Raw genomic sequence first — 16,282 nt, 5'->3', positions numbered from 1 at the left:
AGCCGATCCGCTGGCCGATCCGCTAGCTTCCATTGCGGCAATTTAGGCTAGCAGATCGGCGAGCTCTAGCCGATTCGTGGGCGCTAGCCGATCCGCGGGCCGATGCGCTAGCCCGCATAGCAGACTCAATTTCGGCTAGCCGATTGCATTTTTTTTAATGTATTTTTTAATGCATTTTTAATGTATTTTTTTATGAATTTTTTTTAATTATGTAATTTTGTTAGGATGTACCTTTTTTTAATTTATATAAAATTATTGCATTTTCCCGTATCTGTGTCGTAAATTTAATTCCGTATTTTGCGTGGTTGTAACTTATTTATTTTTCATAATTTTGCTGGCCTATGGCTAGGCTATTGCTTGTCCAGTTTCTTGTCCTGATGTTGTGGCAAGAGGGGTTTCTTGTCCTGATGATGTGGCAGGAGAAGTTATTAGCTAGGTTATTGTTGGTTTAAAGCCATCGGAGATGCTCTTACATTCCCTTGTTGAAATTTTCTTGACAACCATTCGAAAGCATATTTTTTGATAGTTTTGCTTTCTTTTAGTTGCAGACCTGCTGTTTCATTAATGGCTGGAAATGGAAATGGACGAGCAATCGGGATCGATTGGGGATGACATATTCCTGTGTGGCGGCGTGGCAGCACGACCGCATTGAGATTATTCCAAACGATCAGGTAAATCGCACCATGTTGACTAATGTAGCTTTCACCGGCGCAAGCGCCTCTTCAGCGACGCTGTTAGGAGTCAAGTAACAAATTTAAGAGTGAGTTAGCAATATAACACTATCTCAATAAAATAATCTAATGTAACTATGGTGTGTCATTGCTGATGCCAATATAAAATAATTTTCTACTCGCACAGCCTATACATAGTCCAATAAATCCTAGTCGATTGTTATCAAAATCTATGTATGCCATATTAATAAATCCTACCTAGACTAGAACAAAGACACATTTCAATATACGTTAAATAACCGGTCTCCCTCTCGAGTCTAGAGCTTATCGATCACTAGGTTTGTACATAGTTTATATACGTTCCTGAATTCTGAGTTTCTTGTTCAAAATCACACGGTTGCAAAGAGCATCTAATTAAACTCGTTTGCATCAATGGCCGGAAAGGGAGAAGAGCGGGCGATCGGGATCGATTTGGGCACCACATATTCATGCGTGGCAGCATGGCAGCACAACCGCATCGAGATTATAGCCAATGATCAGGGCAACCGCACCACGCCCTCTTGCGTCGCTTTCACCGAAAACGGGCGGCTCATCGGAGAAGCTGCCAAGAATCAAGTCGCCAATGTTCCAAATAACACCGTTTTCGGTCAGTTTTCTTTTTTCTTCTATACACTTATGATTTAACCCCGTTTATGGTCAATATTTTGTCTTCTATGAACTTCAATATTACTCCACCGTCTCTCGTTACATGTCCCATTTTTTCATTTTACGAACTCCTTTATTAATCGTCCCCATTGACTCGTGTTCCCTCCGTCCCCTAAAAATAAGAACTTTTGAAATAACACAACTTTTAATACAAAAATGGTATCGTAAGAGAGAGATAGAAAGAAAAGTGTGTTAGTAGAAAATATGTCCGACTTCATTAGAGAGAAATAATTTTTCTAAAATAGTAAGTTTATATTTTTAGGGGATGGACCGAAAAGATAAGAGTTTCTATTTTAAGGGGACGGATGGAGTATTATATTGTAAATAGTATATAAAGGTAGGTTCATATTCTACTATTTTCTTTATAATTTTTTTTCCTCTACATTTCTTAAAACTCGTCACATATCAAATTGGAACATATAATGAGAGACAAAGGGAGTATCTCTCAATTCATGCTAGCTAGTATTTCATGGTGTTTTTATTATACAAATATAGAAAATAAAACTAATATTACAAGCTAGTAAAATGAACGAAGGAAACATTTCAATCGAAATAATTAAATTAAACTAACTAGTCGAGGAAACCCTATTTATGCAAAATGGCACATTCCACCTATTAGTGCTTTGAAATTAAACGTACCATCTTAAGGCTAAACGACTTCCTCGTAATATGTAGAAGCACCTCAAATACCAAAGACCTCTTCCAAGTGAAAGCCCAACGATTTCAAAAATTTTCCTTATCATGTTGTATTTCTGTTATGTGAAAGAGAGAATGGGCTTTTATTATTACTATGCTCTTATTGTGTTATGTGAGAAAGATTATATGAGAAATTTTTTAATTTTCAAGTTGAATAGAAATTCTTTTTATATCGCATGCATAGTTTCTGGTGTTCTAACTTGTTGCATTCTACTATATGATATCACTTCTATTTCTACTCCAATTCGTTTGTAGTATTATTTCTTACTCCTCTTTACAGATGCAAAGAGGCTGATTGGCCGTAAATTCAATGATCCAACGGTTCAGAGTGACATAAAACTATGGCCATTCAAGGTCATTCCTCACCTCACCGACATCAACAAGCCTATGATAGTAGTGACCTACAAGGGAGAGGAGAAACATTTTTCGGCTGAGGAGATCTCTTCAATGGTGCTATCCAAGATGAAGGGTACTGCCGAGGCCTATCTTGGATCATCTGTCAAGAATGTTGTCATAACCGTGCCTGCTTATTTTAACGACTCTCAGCGTCGTGCCACCAAGGATGCCGGAACTATTGCTGGCCTCAATGTTGTAAGGATCATCAATGAGCCTACTGCAGCAGCCATTGCATACGGTCTAGATAAAGGGGGTAATGTGGCTAAGAATGTGCTGATTTTCGACCTTGGTGGTGGCACGTTCGATGTGTGTGTGGCCATGGTTGAGGCTGATATCATTGAAGTGAAGGCTATTGCTGGCGATACTCATCTTGGAGGGCAAGACTTTGACAGTAGGATGGTAAATCATTTTGTGAAAGAGTTTGAAAGGAAGAACGGTAAGGATATTAGTATGAATCCGAGAGCTATTAGGAGATTGAGGAGTGCTTGTGAAAGAGCCAAGAGGATGCTTTCTTCTACTTCCCAAATTAATGTTGAGATTGAATCTTTGTTTGAGGGGATTGATCTGTTTTCGACTATCACTCGTGCTAGATTTAATGAGCTCAACATGGATTTGTTCAACAAGTGTATGGAACTGGTTGAGAAATGCCTGAGTGATGCAAAGATGGATAAGACTAGTGTGGATGAGGTGGTGCTGGTGGGCGGGTCGAGCAGGATCCCGAAGGTGCAGGAGATGTTGAAGGAGATTTTCAATGGGAAGGAGGCGTGCAAGGCCATTAATCCAGACGAAGCCGTAGCATATGGTGCTGCAGTGTTGGCTGCCAAGTTGAGTGGTGAAGGCAATGAGAAGATGCAGAATGTGGTTCTTTCGGATATTACTCCTTTGTCTCTTGGGATTGGATGCTCTGGAAATGTGATGAGTGTAATTATTCCGAGGAGCACACCTATCCCAACAAGGAAGGTGAAAATTTGTCACACCACAAAGGACTATCTGAGAGGTGTGCTGTTTCATGTGTACGAGGGCGAAAGAAGCAATGTAACAGACAACAACATGCTAGGTGAAATCACAGTCCTAGGCTTTCCAGCGGAACCCAGAGGTGTTGCTAAATTCAAAGTGTGCTTCGACATTGATGAGAATGGTATCTTGAATGTGTCAGTGGAGCACATTGGGAGTGGATTGAAGAAAAACATCAGCATCACCAACTACAAGGACAAGAGCAGACTGTCTGAGGAAGAAAAAAAGAAGATGGTGAAAGATGCGGAAAAGCACAAGATAGAGGACGAGAAATTTAGGAAGAAGGCTGAAGCGAGGAGTGCTTTGGAGAACTACGCCTACGACATGAGGAACAACACCAGATGTGCCGTTGGGATTGAAGCAGCCGACAAGAAGGAGATAAAGAAGGCTTTCGAGTCTACTATCAAATGGTTGGAGTCGAACAAACTTGCAAAGGTTGATGCTGTCAAAGAGAAGATGGAGGAGCTTAAGAGGATCTACAAACCCATTGAAGCCAAGATGCACCACAGTCCCAGTATTAAGAAGGGAAGTAGTATTAACAAGTGGATTAAGAGTGTAATGCCATGATCATTGTGTTGAAAAGTAAAATGCGGAAAATAAAAGTGAAGAACTCTTGATGACTACATTTTGATTGATTCGAATTATTTTTTGAGATACATTCTACATTTCTATTTATAGGACTAGAGAAGTAAAGTGCCTAAGGACTTATAAACTTGGGACTCTACCATAATAATGATATATTCCTTTGAGACCCTAAAGTTACTCTTTCCCACAATTTTGAGACTCTCATATTCTATTTCCAACACTCCCCCTCAAGTTGAGTATCGAGTTTTTTCGACACTTAACTTGCACGATCTTCACTTTGATAAATGTGCCTAGGGACTTATGAACTTGGGACTCTACCATAATAACTATATATTCTCTTGAGACCCTAAAGGTACTCTTTCCCACAAGTTGGGACTCCACACATTCTCTTCCCAACATACTTGGGACTCTTCAATTTATCTTTGATAGTTTAAACTCGTATCAAGGAGTTATCCTTTTTTTCTTTGAAATTTTAGGCTCGTTTCAAGGAGCTTCTTCATTGAAAGTTTAGGCTCTTATCAAGGAGCTCTTCATCATTGAAAGTTTAGACTCATTTCAAGGGGTCTCTTTAATTTTCTATTGACAATTTTAACTTTTGTCATAGAGCTCTTCAATTTTTTATTGACAGTTTTAACTCGTGTCAAGGAGCCTTCTTAGATAGTTTTAGCTCGTATCTAGGAGCCATCTTAGACAGTTTAAGCTCGTATCTAGGAGCCATGTTAAATTTTTTATTTTTTTTATCTGACTGACCGTTTTTACCCGTGTCGAGGAGCTCATTCTGACTGTTTTGACTCGTGTCGAGGAGTTCACTCGTCTTTGGACTGATTTTAATTTGCAGCCTAAAGCAACATTTTGGAAGGCCATTCTTGGCCCATTCAGCCTCAAATTCATCTGAGCCCAATAAGGCCAGCCCAAATTTTCTTGCAAACCCAAATTGAGAAGACCAATAATAGCGCCTCCTTTTCTTCTCGGTTTCTCTTCTCGTTCAGCGGTGGCAACTCCGACAAGTAATCATCGGACACTTCTGGTTGGCTCCACCCTTTGCACGAAAGACATCTCGACGAGCTTATGTTCTCGCTCTCTCGATGTTTCTTTCCTCATTCCTCCGCTGTCGGCTTCTTTTGCCGACCAACTCTTCTCCATCAGCCTCTAGAATGAGTTGTTCCCCATCAGCAATAACTCAACATGTCAGATGCTACTCTCCGACTTAGAGATGAGTCGTTTGGCAGTTCCTTCTATCTCCCCCTCGGCCGGATGCTATAATATATGTTCGCAGCCTCTCCCGGCAGTAGCTTCTACTCTCTCATCAGGGCTCCATCAATGACCACCAAAGACTCGTGGTTGGGCTTTTACTCTGCGGCCTTTTCGACAGCCTTCGGTTCTTCCATCGGTGGTTCTTTTCTCAGTTTGAAGAGGAATTGTTCAGTTATTTTGCTTTTGCTCCCCTCGGCTGAACGATTCATCCATTAGCCTCTCACGGCTGCACCCTCTTTGGCAGTTGCCTCTCCTCTCTTGGAGGGTTTCTGCTCGTTCCTCCTTTGCCGGCCTCTTGCGTTTGCTAGCTGCTCCATCTGCTCCTCTGTTGAAGCGGCTCTTGCCGGCCTTCTCCAAACATCACATGATGGCTTCATTGTCGTAGCTTTCTCGTGATTCCTACTCCGGTCATCTTTGCCTTCTTCTCCAACATAAATTCGGAGAGGGATTGTTCGGTCGGATACTTTCTCTCCCCCTCGACCGGACAAACCGAGGACTGCTCATCTGTTTTCTTCTCTTGACGGCGGTTGGGGTCGCAGCCTGTCTCCTCTATTTTCTCGGCCTTCGGGCCTCTCTTCTTCTCTCTATTAGCTCATTTCTTGGCGATGAGATTTCTTCAGAAACACCACACTTCATGGCTTCATGGTTCTGTCCAGCTGTCGTTGCCATCGCCTTGGCCTACAACCGGCGTCGTGCTGGCTTCGCCCAACCTCCTCACTGTCATCGCCAATCCCACACACACTATCATTGTTGTCGTGATGCTGTTTCCGTCGGGTCTTGCTATGCCATCACTTCGCCCAACCTCCTCACAGCCCCTTGTTAACTGCAAAGCCTCATCTTCCTTGATGTTTTTCCGAAAGGGTTTTTGGTGTTTTTTTTTTTTTTTGATATAGAGACAGATCGATCCATGTGATCGAACCTGTTCTGATACCATGTTAAAAAGTAAAATGCAGAAAATAAAAGTGAAGAACTCTTGAAGACTACATTTTGATTGATTTGAATTGTTTTTTGAGATACATTCTACATCTCTATTTATAGGACTAGAGAAGTAAAGTGTCTAGGGACATATAAACTTGGGACTCTATCATAATAACGATATATTCCCTTGATACTCTAAAGTTACTCTTTCCCACAATCTTGAGATTCTCATATTCTATTTCCAACAAACTATCAAATGGTTGGAGTTGAACAAACTTGCAAAGGTTGATGCTGTCAAAGAGAAGATGGAGGAGCTTAAGAGGATCTACAAACCCATTGAAGCCAAGATGCACCACAGTCCCAGTATTAAGAAGGGAAGTAGTATTAACAAGTGGATTAAGTGTGTAATGCCATGATCATGTGCATGCTCTCTTTACTTTTATTTTTTCTTGTTGGATTCCTTTTTTACAATAGTGATAAGTTGGAATTTATTAAAAAGATAATACTATTATACTTGTTAATTTTGAAAATTATTAAGAGTTAAAGGCAATTATAATGCTAGAAACCTGTGGCAGATTTCACACAATTTTCTTCAGCCGTAGCTAGGGCTATGACAGCTAGGCAAGACAGCTGGCAGCGGTTGAGTAGTTAGTTAGGGAAGTTATAACATAATTGGGATTAGCTCAACATTCGATTATCAGCTTACATATTCAGTTTAAATAGCATGCTAAGTAGACTATTATGATTTAACTTGAATAATACTGCCTCTGTCCCCGATTAAAAGTCACAATTTTCCATTTCGGTCCGTCCCCAATTAAGAGTCACACTTCATTTTTACCATAAATAGTAAGTAGGTCTCACATTCCATTAACTCAATTCACTCACATTTTATTATAAACCAATATAAAAAAATGGGTCCCACATTCCACTAACTTTTTCAACCAACTTTTCTTTACATTTCTTAAAACCCGTACCCGGTCAAAGTGTGACTCCTAATCGGGGACGGAGGGAGTAGTTCCCAACAAGAAATAATACAACCGTTTATTGCTTTCATTCTTGAGTTCGACTTATTGATCTTTTACAAGTTAGATTATCCAACAATTTACACTCTATTTTCATATCTACTTCAAGAAAAATAAGCCCATAAGCATGAGCTTCAAATAAATATCTCAATCTCCTTCAACATATATGGGTTCTGTCACACTCGGTTTTGGCTTCAAGTGCTAGTTTCATATCATCCTTAACTCAAAATTTTGGTGTTCCTCCATGAATATGATGCTCGAAAACTTGAAGCAACACTTATCTAAATCCGCTTGAAAATCCTTGGCTCCATTCTCAGCAACACCCAAATGTACAATCCCTGTTCTTGAACCTGCCAACAGAATTTTTACCTCCAATTTGCGTTAAACAATTGTCAGAGAGACAGCAGCAGAGCGAAGGCGTATGCCATCATCTTCCCATTTTCTCTCGGGTGCAGTAGCTCCGGCAATTATAGCCTACAACACATACCATTAACAGGATTGGTCAATGCAATGTCAAAACATCAAAGTTCAGAGCGCGATAATTACAGATTTTGGTTAGAGAATTACGACTCCACTCTTCAAAGAAAATATTCGAAAGAGCTAAAGAAATTTGACAAGAGATAACCAACCTTTCCACTGTTAACAGCAGCTACTAGTGCTACACGCTGTTCATCTCCACCAAACTCATAAAAGTAATAATTCCTGATAACGTCGGGCATAAACAAGCTAATTAGAGATGTATAAAAACACTACCTGACTTTCTCTGAAAGTCAAAATGACCAGCTATCAAGTACTTCAGCTTCTAAAGAATTTGAAGTTGTAGTTGTTCGTTAAATGACATTGTTAAAGATACCTGTAACCGTCTTCTTCCTTAATCTTAAATGTCCTAGCAGAATACAGTGTTGCGCCAACTGTTTACACAATTTTAGGCAAAATCAGAAACAAAGCTTTAAAGCCTTCTTGAGAGACAAACAGCATTCCCATCGAAATACCTGGAACAAATATTTTAGCTGCCTCCTTCAGAGAGCCTAAATCAGCAATGTCTTGGGCCTGTCAGAGTCGGATTAAGCACTTTTACGCGACAATAATTGAAATGAAACATTTCTAATAGTATCTGACAGGTGAAGAGTAAGATCACATCCACGGACCTCTAAGAAGGTAATCTTGAGTGAATTAGATGGCCGAATAACAACACTCAGAACTTCGGATCTTTTTGACATTGGCATGTAAAAAAGAGTCAAGATTCAACAAAATACAGAAACAATCATGATAGATGAAACGAACAGCCAAAAACAAGCATAGTCAAAGAACTTTTTGATTAACTGAAACTGGGGAGGATTGGTACTTTTCAGCAGAATATGTAGAAGTTCCTTGGTGATAGAGGTTCTCTACTCTAGATAAATGAACTGCAAAGCATTCTATTTTCAGCCAAAAGCAATAATGAGATTTTTTTAAAATCCTTTTCCTGCATTCCTCAACAAAGTTATCATCTTCTAATGTACAATTGGAGTAGCAAGGGAAAGAAATAGCAATGCCACTAAGAATCTACCAGATAAAGCAACACAAACTCAAGTTTCAGGAATATATATAACCTTCATGAGTTTGAAACAATGGAGCTTACCCATCGGGAGTGGCGAAACGCGCAGCATAAGTCTTTGGCTTCGCCTTATCTCCATAGAGAGACAGTCCAGCATTATAGTCCTACGAAATTCAGTGAAAGAATAGTTGAAAAAATCGTTTAATCCAATGCAATTATGATACATTTTGCTCATACCTAAATTCAAAATTTCAACTTAAAATTGAAGCTAGAAAGGGGGAATTGAGAATGAAAGGAAAATGCGATGCAGACCTCGGGTTCCATGATGTCTTGGAAGTTGGGAGGGACACGAATTGAGAAACCATCGCCGTAGAATTGGAACCAAGACCTGGTGTTGGCGATGCCGGAGAGGAAAGACTTGGAAGGAGGTTGAGCAAGTGCAGCAGCAGCAGCAGAAGAAGAAGATAAGGCTACAAGTGGAGAACAGAGGATTAAACTCCTTCTAGAGATAAGAGAAGCAGCAGCATCCAGCAAGAAGGGGAAGGAAGGGTGTGGGCTCGTCGTTGGTGGAGGGGAAGAGGAAGGGGAAATGGATAGCATCAATTTGGGCATTGCCATTGCCATCGAAGGATGTGTGATCACGCTCATCCCAATTGTTTTCTTCACTTTCAATAAATTACTGAATTACATGTCTACTTTGAAATTTCTGTAATTGTTTATGAAAAATATATGCGAATAAATATCACAAATTTAGGTATCTTCGGCTTAGGAAAATACTTCAATTTTAAGCATTTGGCTCCTGAGTGATTATAGTACTATTTATATTTTGTTTTTCTTGATATATATAAAAATTAAAATATTTTATTAAGCAACTAAAAATTAAACATTTTAAAAATTTAAAAACTACATAATTTAAAAATAAATATACATGATTAGAAGTGCAAATTCCCAAATAAATACTCCCTCCGTCCACGAAAAATAGGACACATTGCAAATGACATGAGTTTTAATGTAGAATTAGTAAAAAATAAAAGAGAAGGTAAAAAAGTAAGAGAGTTAGAGCATCCGCAGCGGTCAAGAGGACGGTGCTCGTCCGTTCGTGCCGCTGAGCACTGTGTCGTCCGTCCACTGATGGAGCTTGTCCGTCTGTGCCAGCAGCACGGCGCTGTTCTTAGCTAAGAGCACGTCTGTGCCGCTGAGCAGCACACGTGGCGACGCCTAATTCGCCAACGGCATAGCCGTTGGCTTTTTTAATTTTTTTTTTAAAAAATGCGAAATTAATTAAAAAAATAATTTTAAATAAAAAAATATTTTCCCACTTTCCCAAAAAAATATATCCGTTTTCTTCCCACTTTTAATTTATTTTTCAATTTTTTCCCCCAAAATTCACATTTTCATCTATAAATACCCCCACTTCAACAAAAAAAAAAGTCACATTCTCATCTATTCTATCATCATCTACATTCTCTCATCTCTTTTCCTCATACTCTCTCATCAAAATTCCCACCACACTACACAATGTCCGGTTCCGGCGATCACCCCTCCGGCAATCGCGGTTGGAACCACGATTGGTTCGACTCCGAGGCCGGATTTAGTCCGGAAACGCAATTTACGGCCCCTCCTCAAACCCAAGGTTCGCAAGCTCCGGGTGGCTACCGCCTTACCCGGTGCACGACCTAAACGCCTCCGGGTTTGGGTGGGCACCCGAACCCGGATCGGGAGGGAGCAGCAGCTCTACTCCTACTCCTACTTCTGTTCCTACTCCACCTGTTCGTGGCACCCGCACCCCGTACACTCCGGGTGAGATGATGGCGATCTTCAAAGCCTACTTGGCAGTCTCCGAAGATCCAGAAGTTGGCACGAACCAGACCGGGGAAACGTATTGGTGGCGCATCACTCGTCTTTACAATGAAACCCGGCCGGAGGGAACCATCTATCGCAATGAGAGTATGGTGCGCAATTGCATCTTCAGATGCAACGAGGCAATCAGTAAGTTCCATGGGATTTACCTCCAGGAAGAGCGGTCGGCGGAGCGGCACGAGCGAGCTCGACATCATCACTGTCGCATTGGCGACCTACCAACGCACGGTGTTCAAACCGTTCAAGTACCTCGATTGTTGGCAGGAGGGGCGCCAACATCCAAAGTATAGGGGGGGCATAGTAGCATTCTCCTCCAGCTCTTCCAGCAAACGGTCGAGGTCGGTAGCCCTATCCGACGGCGCCTCCGATGATGTGGCTACCCAGCTTGCCGGAACTAACTTGGGTAGCCCCGACGCTGGCCCGAGCAGTTCCCGCCGACCGCAAGGAAGGAAGAAGGCGACGACCACCCGCCGTCGCGCCCCGACTCCAGCCGCCCCCGCCCCCGCTCCGGCTCCCTTTGTGCCTCCTCCACCCCCGAACAACACGTTGTGGACCCTCTTGGGTCAACTCTATTTGAACGATACGTCTAAGATGACTCCGGAGCAACTTGCAACACATGAGCAAATGATCCGGGGTCTCAAGAGGCAATTAGGGTTAGAGCACTAGTCTTCCACGTGTGTAATTTTTATTTTCTAGGATTTTAATTATGTATTTTTATTTTTTAGTGTTTTAATTATGTAATTTTTATTTTTTAAGATTTTAATTATGTAATTTTTATTTTTTAGGATTTTACTTATGTAATTTTTAATTTTTAATGTCTTTTTATAATGTAGAAATGTTTTTAATAATTGGAGTATTTAAATTGAATATTAGAATGGTGAGACCCTTGAGTTTGTCCTTAGTTAAGAGTACGGATGTGGGTGTTGTGCTCTTAGCTAAGGACAAGAAGTAAAAGTGGGTCCGGGCCCACTTCCGTGCTCTTAGCTAAGAGCATGGATGGGGATGCTCTTAGTGGAATGTGTGATCCATATTATTAGTAAGAGAGAGAGAAAAAAAAAATTAAAAGAGAAGTTGTTTGAAAACTTTCTTTTTTTTGAATGCGCCCTATATTTCGTGGACAATCAAAAATGAAAAATGTGCCCTATTTTTCATGGACGGAGGGAGGGAGTATGAAGTTTAAGTCAAATTTAGGCCGATCCCGCAAGCATCCGCAATGGCGGCTAGCCGGCCAGCTAGCGGCGGATCAGCGAGCGCTAGCCGGTCGACTAGCCGACCATTACGTCCGGCGAGCGCTATTTCGGCTAGCCGGTCGGCGAGCTCATGCCGATTCGCGCGCGCTCGCTGATCCGCTAGCCGGCGGCCAGCGCTTTTTTTTTTTTCTGAAACTCTATATATACTGATAATTGAACTTCATTTTCATTTGCACCACTTGTTTTTACGAGTTTCTCTCTCTCTTAATCTCAGTACAAGATCAATATCACGAAATAGAGAACAACAACAACTCTCCAGTGACTGGCGGGTAGCAAACTCCAACGGTCCCCATTGGAGGTGGATGGGGTACAATGGGCGGGTACTACAATATGTACCCTTGGGGGGATGATTTCGAGAATGACGGGGGGTAGTAGTATGTCGGGTGTGCAGGGGATGCCGGGGTGGCAGCCGGGGATGATGGGAATGCAGGGAATGCCGGGGATGCCGAGAATGCATGGGTTTCCGGGGATGCAAGGGGTGCAGGGGATGCCGGGCCGGGCGAGGGGGACAATGTTTATCGGCCCAGTCTTGACTTTTTGACTGCTGCTTCCAACACATCGACCACAATGGAGACTCAATTCACTGGGGATGAAACTTTCTCCCTAGAGGAGTTGTTGAACGAAGTCGATGATGCAGATTCTCCCATTCAAATAGGGGGAGTAGGTCGAGGCGCACCGAAGAAGAGGGCCAAGGGAAAGGGCAAAGGGGTGGTCGGCGAGTCGTCGCAGACGGCTGGTGACAGCGGTGTGGTTAAGGCACGGAGGAGTAAGTGGACGGTTGAGGAGAACGTCGCGCTGTCCAATATTTGGGTGCGTGCTTGCGATGATCCCCTGGTGTCGAAAAATCAGAGGATCATCAACTTGTGGGCTAAAATAGCAGCAGCCTACAAGACATTTAACCTGGACAGGAAGCCACACACCGGGGAGGAGTGCCGGAAGGAATGGGACCGAATCAGGAGTGCGGTCTCCTGATTTGCGGGCTTGTACACCAATAACCTCCGCACGAAGACCAGTGGCCAAACGATGGAGGGTGTGAGGGGGATGTCCGAGGCCGCCTTCCCTTGACGGGGGTTCTTAGGGAGTTCACCTACTGGAACTGCTATGAGGTGCGAATGGAGTCTGAGAAGTTTCCAGCGGGTGTCGAGGCTGGCCGGCCGAAGAAGCAGCGGCTGAACCTCGCTGGCGATTACAGCAGCAGCGCCGGTTCCCACGAACTCCCTTATAGTGCCGAAGAGGTCCCGACCCTTCCATCGTTATCTCGCCGCACTCGATCGGTTGGTCAAAAGAGGGCGCAACGGGCAGCTAGGGGACTCGCCGGCAAGTCCTAGGAGATCCAGTCGGTAGCCCCTTCTGGCCATGCGGGTCCCGAGCTCGCAGCCTCGCGGGTACACAAATGCAGCAGAGCATGTTCGCAGTCATACGTGAATGACATGCGGCGACTGACCCTGTGGAGAAGGGGTTACTTTTTGATCTCATCCAGAGTATGCAGGCTGATTTGGGGTTCCTGGCTAGCAGCACGGCGGAAGGCGCCGGGGATTCCGATGCGGCCAGGTCTGGCCAAGGCGGCGACGAGGAGTGAGGCGGGGCCGCGTGTGTGGAAGTAGGAGGGTTTTTTTTATATAATTTTTTTAATTATGTAAATTTTTTTAGGATGTACTTTTTTTTAATTTAAATAAAATGATTGCATTTTCCCATATCTGTGTTGTAAATTTAATTCCGTATTTGCGTGATTGTTATTTATAATATGAATTTATTATTTTGTTTATTGTGACTAGTTCTAGTGCTAGTCCAGTTTCTAGTCCACTATTATGCAGTTGAGTGTCCAATTTCTAGTCCAGGAGCCATTGTGGATGCTCTTAGTCAAATAAATCTTGTATCAATCAAGACTTCACCCAGTGAGTTATATCATGACTTTGATATTTTTTAAATTGTCCCATTGGTTAAATTTACGAGGAAATCCAATTCTTGTTACTTTCATAGAATGTTTGAAATATGAAATTTAAATCAAAAGTTTTTAATGTTTACATTTATCTTACCGATCTTAGGGAAAATTGAAGTTAAGTGAGATCGACATAAAAACTCACGCTAAAAAAAACTTATCTTTAAATAAACAAAAATCGAGATCGCAATTACTTGTGCTCAAATTTTTTTAAAAATAACAATAATTTAGGATGCAAAAGAAAAATTATGGTTTCTAGATTAGGGGTTCGAGTTATCACAGGGGTAAATGGAGAACCATTATTGATCCTCTTATAAAAAAAAATAAAGGAAACTCGTCAGGGTGAAGGAGCATGGCATTGCGGTCTAGTAAAGGGAGGAGAATTAACTAGGGTTTCAAAAACCCCTATTTGGATAGAAAGATTAGGTTTCTAGAAAACTCGAAAAGAAATACTCCTTCCGTCCCAATAAATATGCAACATTTGCTTTTCGGCACGAGATTTTATGTAGTGTTGTTTTGTGAGTAATGAAGAGAGAGTAAAGTAAGAGAAATGAAAAAGTAGAGAGAATATTATTTCCATTTTTAAAAACGTGTTATTTTTAATGGGACTGACCAAAAAGGAAAACGTTTCATTTCTAATATGACAGAGGGAGTATGTTTTACTTATTTCTTAATGATAGATGAATGCAATAGTACAATTTATAGTTATGGAGAATTTATGCCGTTACCGACAAATAAAACTCGAGAGGAAGCTTATAATTTTTGCTTTGACTCGATAACATCAATGAAATAAAATCATTAACAATATTCTTGGAATCACACACATTATAAACATATTTATTGTATCACACATGAGGCCAATGCCTCCAACATAAATTAGAAAAAGAGGCCTAACGCCTCAAGCTTGAGGCCAACGGCTTGATGAATCCGATCTTCCATTTCCGACGTCAAATAATTCTTCCAGTCTCCAACTTCACCTTTCCTAAAATATCTTGCATCGGCCGCCGTCGTATTCACCTCCAACTTCTTAAGCCTCTCGAAACTGCACCTCCACAGAAGCTCCTCCACCTCTCCTTCCTTCAACGGCCTCCCCAAAAACTCAGCAATCCTCGAAACCTCCCTCTCGGGCTGCGATTTGATCTCCTCGTACTTGACGAACAGGATCTTATCCGGCCTCCTCCGGCTCTCCAGCCAGTACTCGGCCACAGAATCGGAGAAGGGGCCGCTGGGATGCACGCCCGAGCAGAAGCAATCCACAGCTCGGTCAAGCGGCAGCGGCTCTTTATCGCGCCTGAATATGAGATTGTAGAAGTGCCACGTGGAGATGAGGGTGTCCTTGGGGCTCCTCGCGATGTACACGATCTTGCAGGCGGAATTCTTGACGGAGTCCGGGAGGAGGGAGTAAGGGAGGTGGGTGTGGAGGAGGCGAGGCGCCGAGGCGTCGTAGATGTCTACGTTGCAGTAGTTGGCCAAGGGCTCGGACTCGACGGTGGGGACGAGGGAGTGAGGGTTGGCCGTGGCGAGGGGATCGCCGCTTTCGCCTTTTTTGAGGATGGAGTGAGCGAGCGCCATGAGCCACGTCGTGCCGGTCTTGGGAAAAGATGCGAGAAGGACGTCGTTGTCGCGGGTGTGAAAGTTGGACCGGAAGGTCATGGCCGGCTCGACTAATACCGAGAACAGCCAGAAGCCTTCCCACTGGGTAAGGAGGTCGGGTACGTCCCAGAAATTCACTTTTGGGAGATCACGACTAGGGGAGGAGGATGAGTTTGCCATTTTTTTTGGAATGCTTTGAGAGTAAATGAAAGTTAGTCTTCTTCTTTTTATAAGAAAATTTGTAATGGAAGTCGAGCATGTCATTTGTAACAATTTAGTTGACTTTGAAACTGACCAAATCGAAATTATAAGTTTAAAACTATCCACGCGAAATAATAGCTATTTATATATACTCTCTCCGTCTTACAAATTTTATCACACTTTGATCGGTCACAAGTTTTAAGAAATATAACGAAAAATAATTAGTTAGAAAAAATTAGTGACATGTGGATTCTACTTTTATATATGGAATATTAGTTTTGTAATAAAAATGTGAATGTGAATGAGAATGAGTTAGTGATCTAGTATTATAAATGATAAAAAGTAAAATATAATAAATTTTGTGGGACGAATGAAAATGAAAAAAAAATGACAAATCTTTCACGAACTAAGAGCGTATATTCATATTGATTGTGCTTCTTTGATAATGTTGTTTAAAACTAAACTTGATACTCGATATCATTTCACCAACCGAATTATGTTTAAAGGAATGTGTCAAAAGTGGACCATCAATATCATATTCATTTATAATACATATATAAGATCTCTGTGATCAAATTTATAGCTGGTAAAATTCTAACATAGTATACCCACACCATAACCTTTAGATCATGCAATCATGT

General features: G+C 41.9%; 1 protein-coding gene and 2 pseudogenes across 1 annotated transcript; 1 reads left to right on the top strand and 2 right to left on the bottom strand.

The window, feature by feature from the left end:
- The first annotated feature begins 1,103 nt into the window (after nucleotides 1-1,103).
- On the top strand, nucleotides 1,104-4,049 carry LOC125186128 (heat shock cognate 70 kDa protein pseudogene; annotated as a pseudogene).
- Nucleotides 4,050-7,263: 3,214 nt separating this feature from the next.
- LOC125217841 (tagatose-6-phosphate ketose/aldose isomerase, putative (Mog1/PsbP/DUF1795-like photosystem II reaction center PsbP family protein)) lies at nucleotides 7,264-9,494 on the bottom strand. The gene is made up of 7 exons (XM_048119400.2): nucleotides 9,111-9,494; nucleotides 8,883-8,962; nucleotides 8,410-8,470; nucleotides 8,254-8,311; nucleotides 8,115-8,172; nucleotides 7,891-7,963; nucleotides 7,264-7,735 (listed from the first exon to the last, which is right to left on the bottom strand). Exons 1-7 carry the CDS (start codon nucleotides 9,444-9,446, stop codon nucleotides 7,643-7,645), a joined length of 759 nt encoding a protein of 252 aa, XP_047975357.1. The 5' UTR covers nucleotides 9,447-9,494; the 3' UTR covers nucleotides 7,264-7,642.
- A 5,124-nt stretch (nucleotides 9,495-14,618) lies between these two features.
- On the bottom strand, nucleotides 14,619-15,620 carry LOC125186121 (cytosolic sulfotransferase 16 pseudogene; annotated as a pseudogene).
- Nucleotides 15,621-16,282: the final 662 nt, after the last annotated feature.

The sequence above is a fragment of the Salvia hispanica genome, chromosome 2 (genome assembly GCF_029641045.1).
Source record: "Salvia hispanica isolate PSC_SH4W2 chromosome 2, Shi_PSC_v1, whole genome shotgun sequence".
Classification (NCBI taxonomy): Eukaryota; Viridiplantae; Streptophyta; class Magnoliopsida; order Lamiales; family Lamiaceae; genus Salvia; species Salvia hispanica.
This window is presented reverse-complemented; position numbering and strand designations above follow the sequence as displayed.

Excerpts from the sequence above, each read along its gene's own strand:
- LOC125217841 (XM_048119400.2), bottom strand. The coding sequence starts at position 9,446 with ATGAGCGTGATCACACATCCTTCGATGGCAATGGCAATGCCCAAATTG. Across the intron at positions 8,173-8,253 it reads AGCTAAAATATTTGTTCCAG|TTGGCGCAACACTGTATTCT; the intron begins GTATTTCGATGG and ends TTGTGTAAACAG. Across the intron at positions 7,964-8,114 it reads AAGGAAGAAGACGGTTACAG|GAATTATTACTTTTATGAGT; the intron begins GTATCTTTAACA and ends CGACGTTATCAG.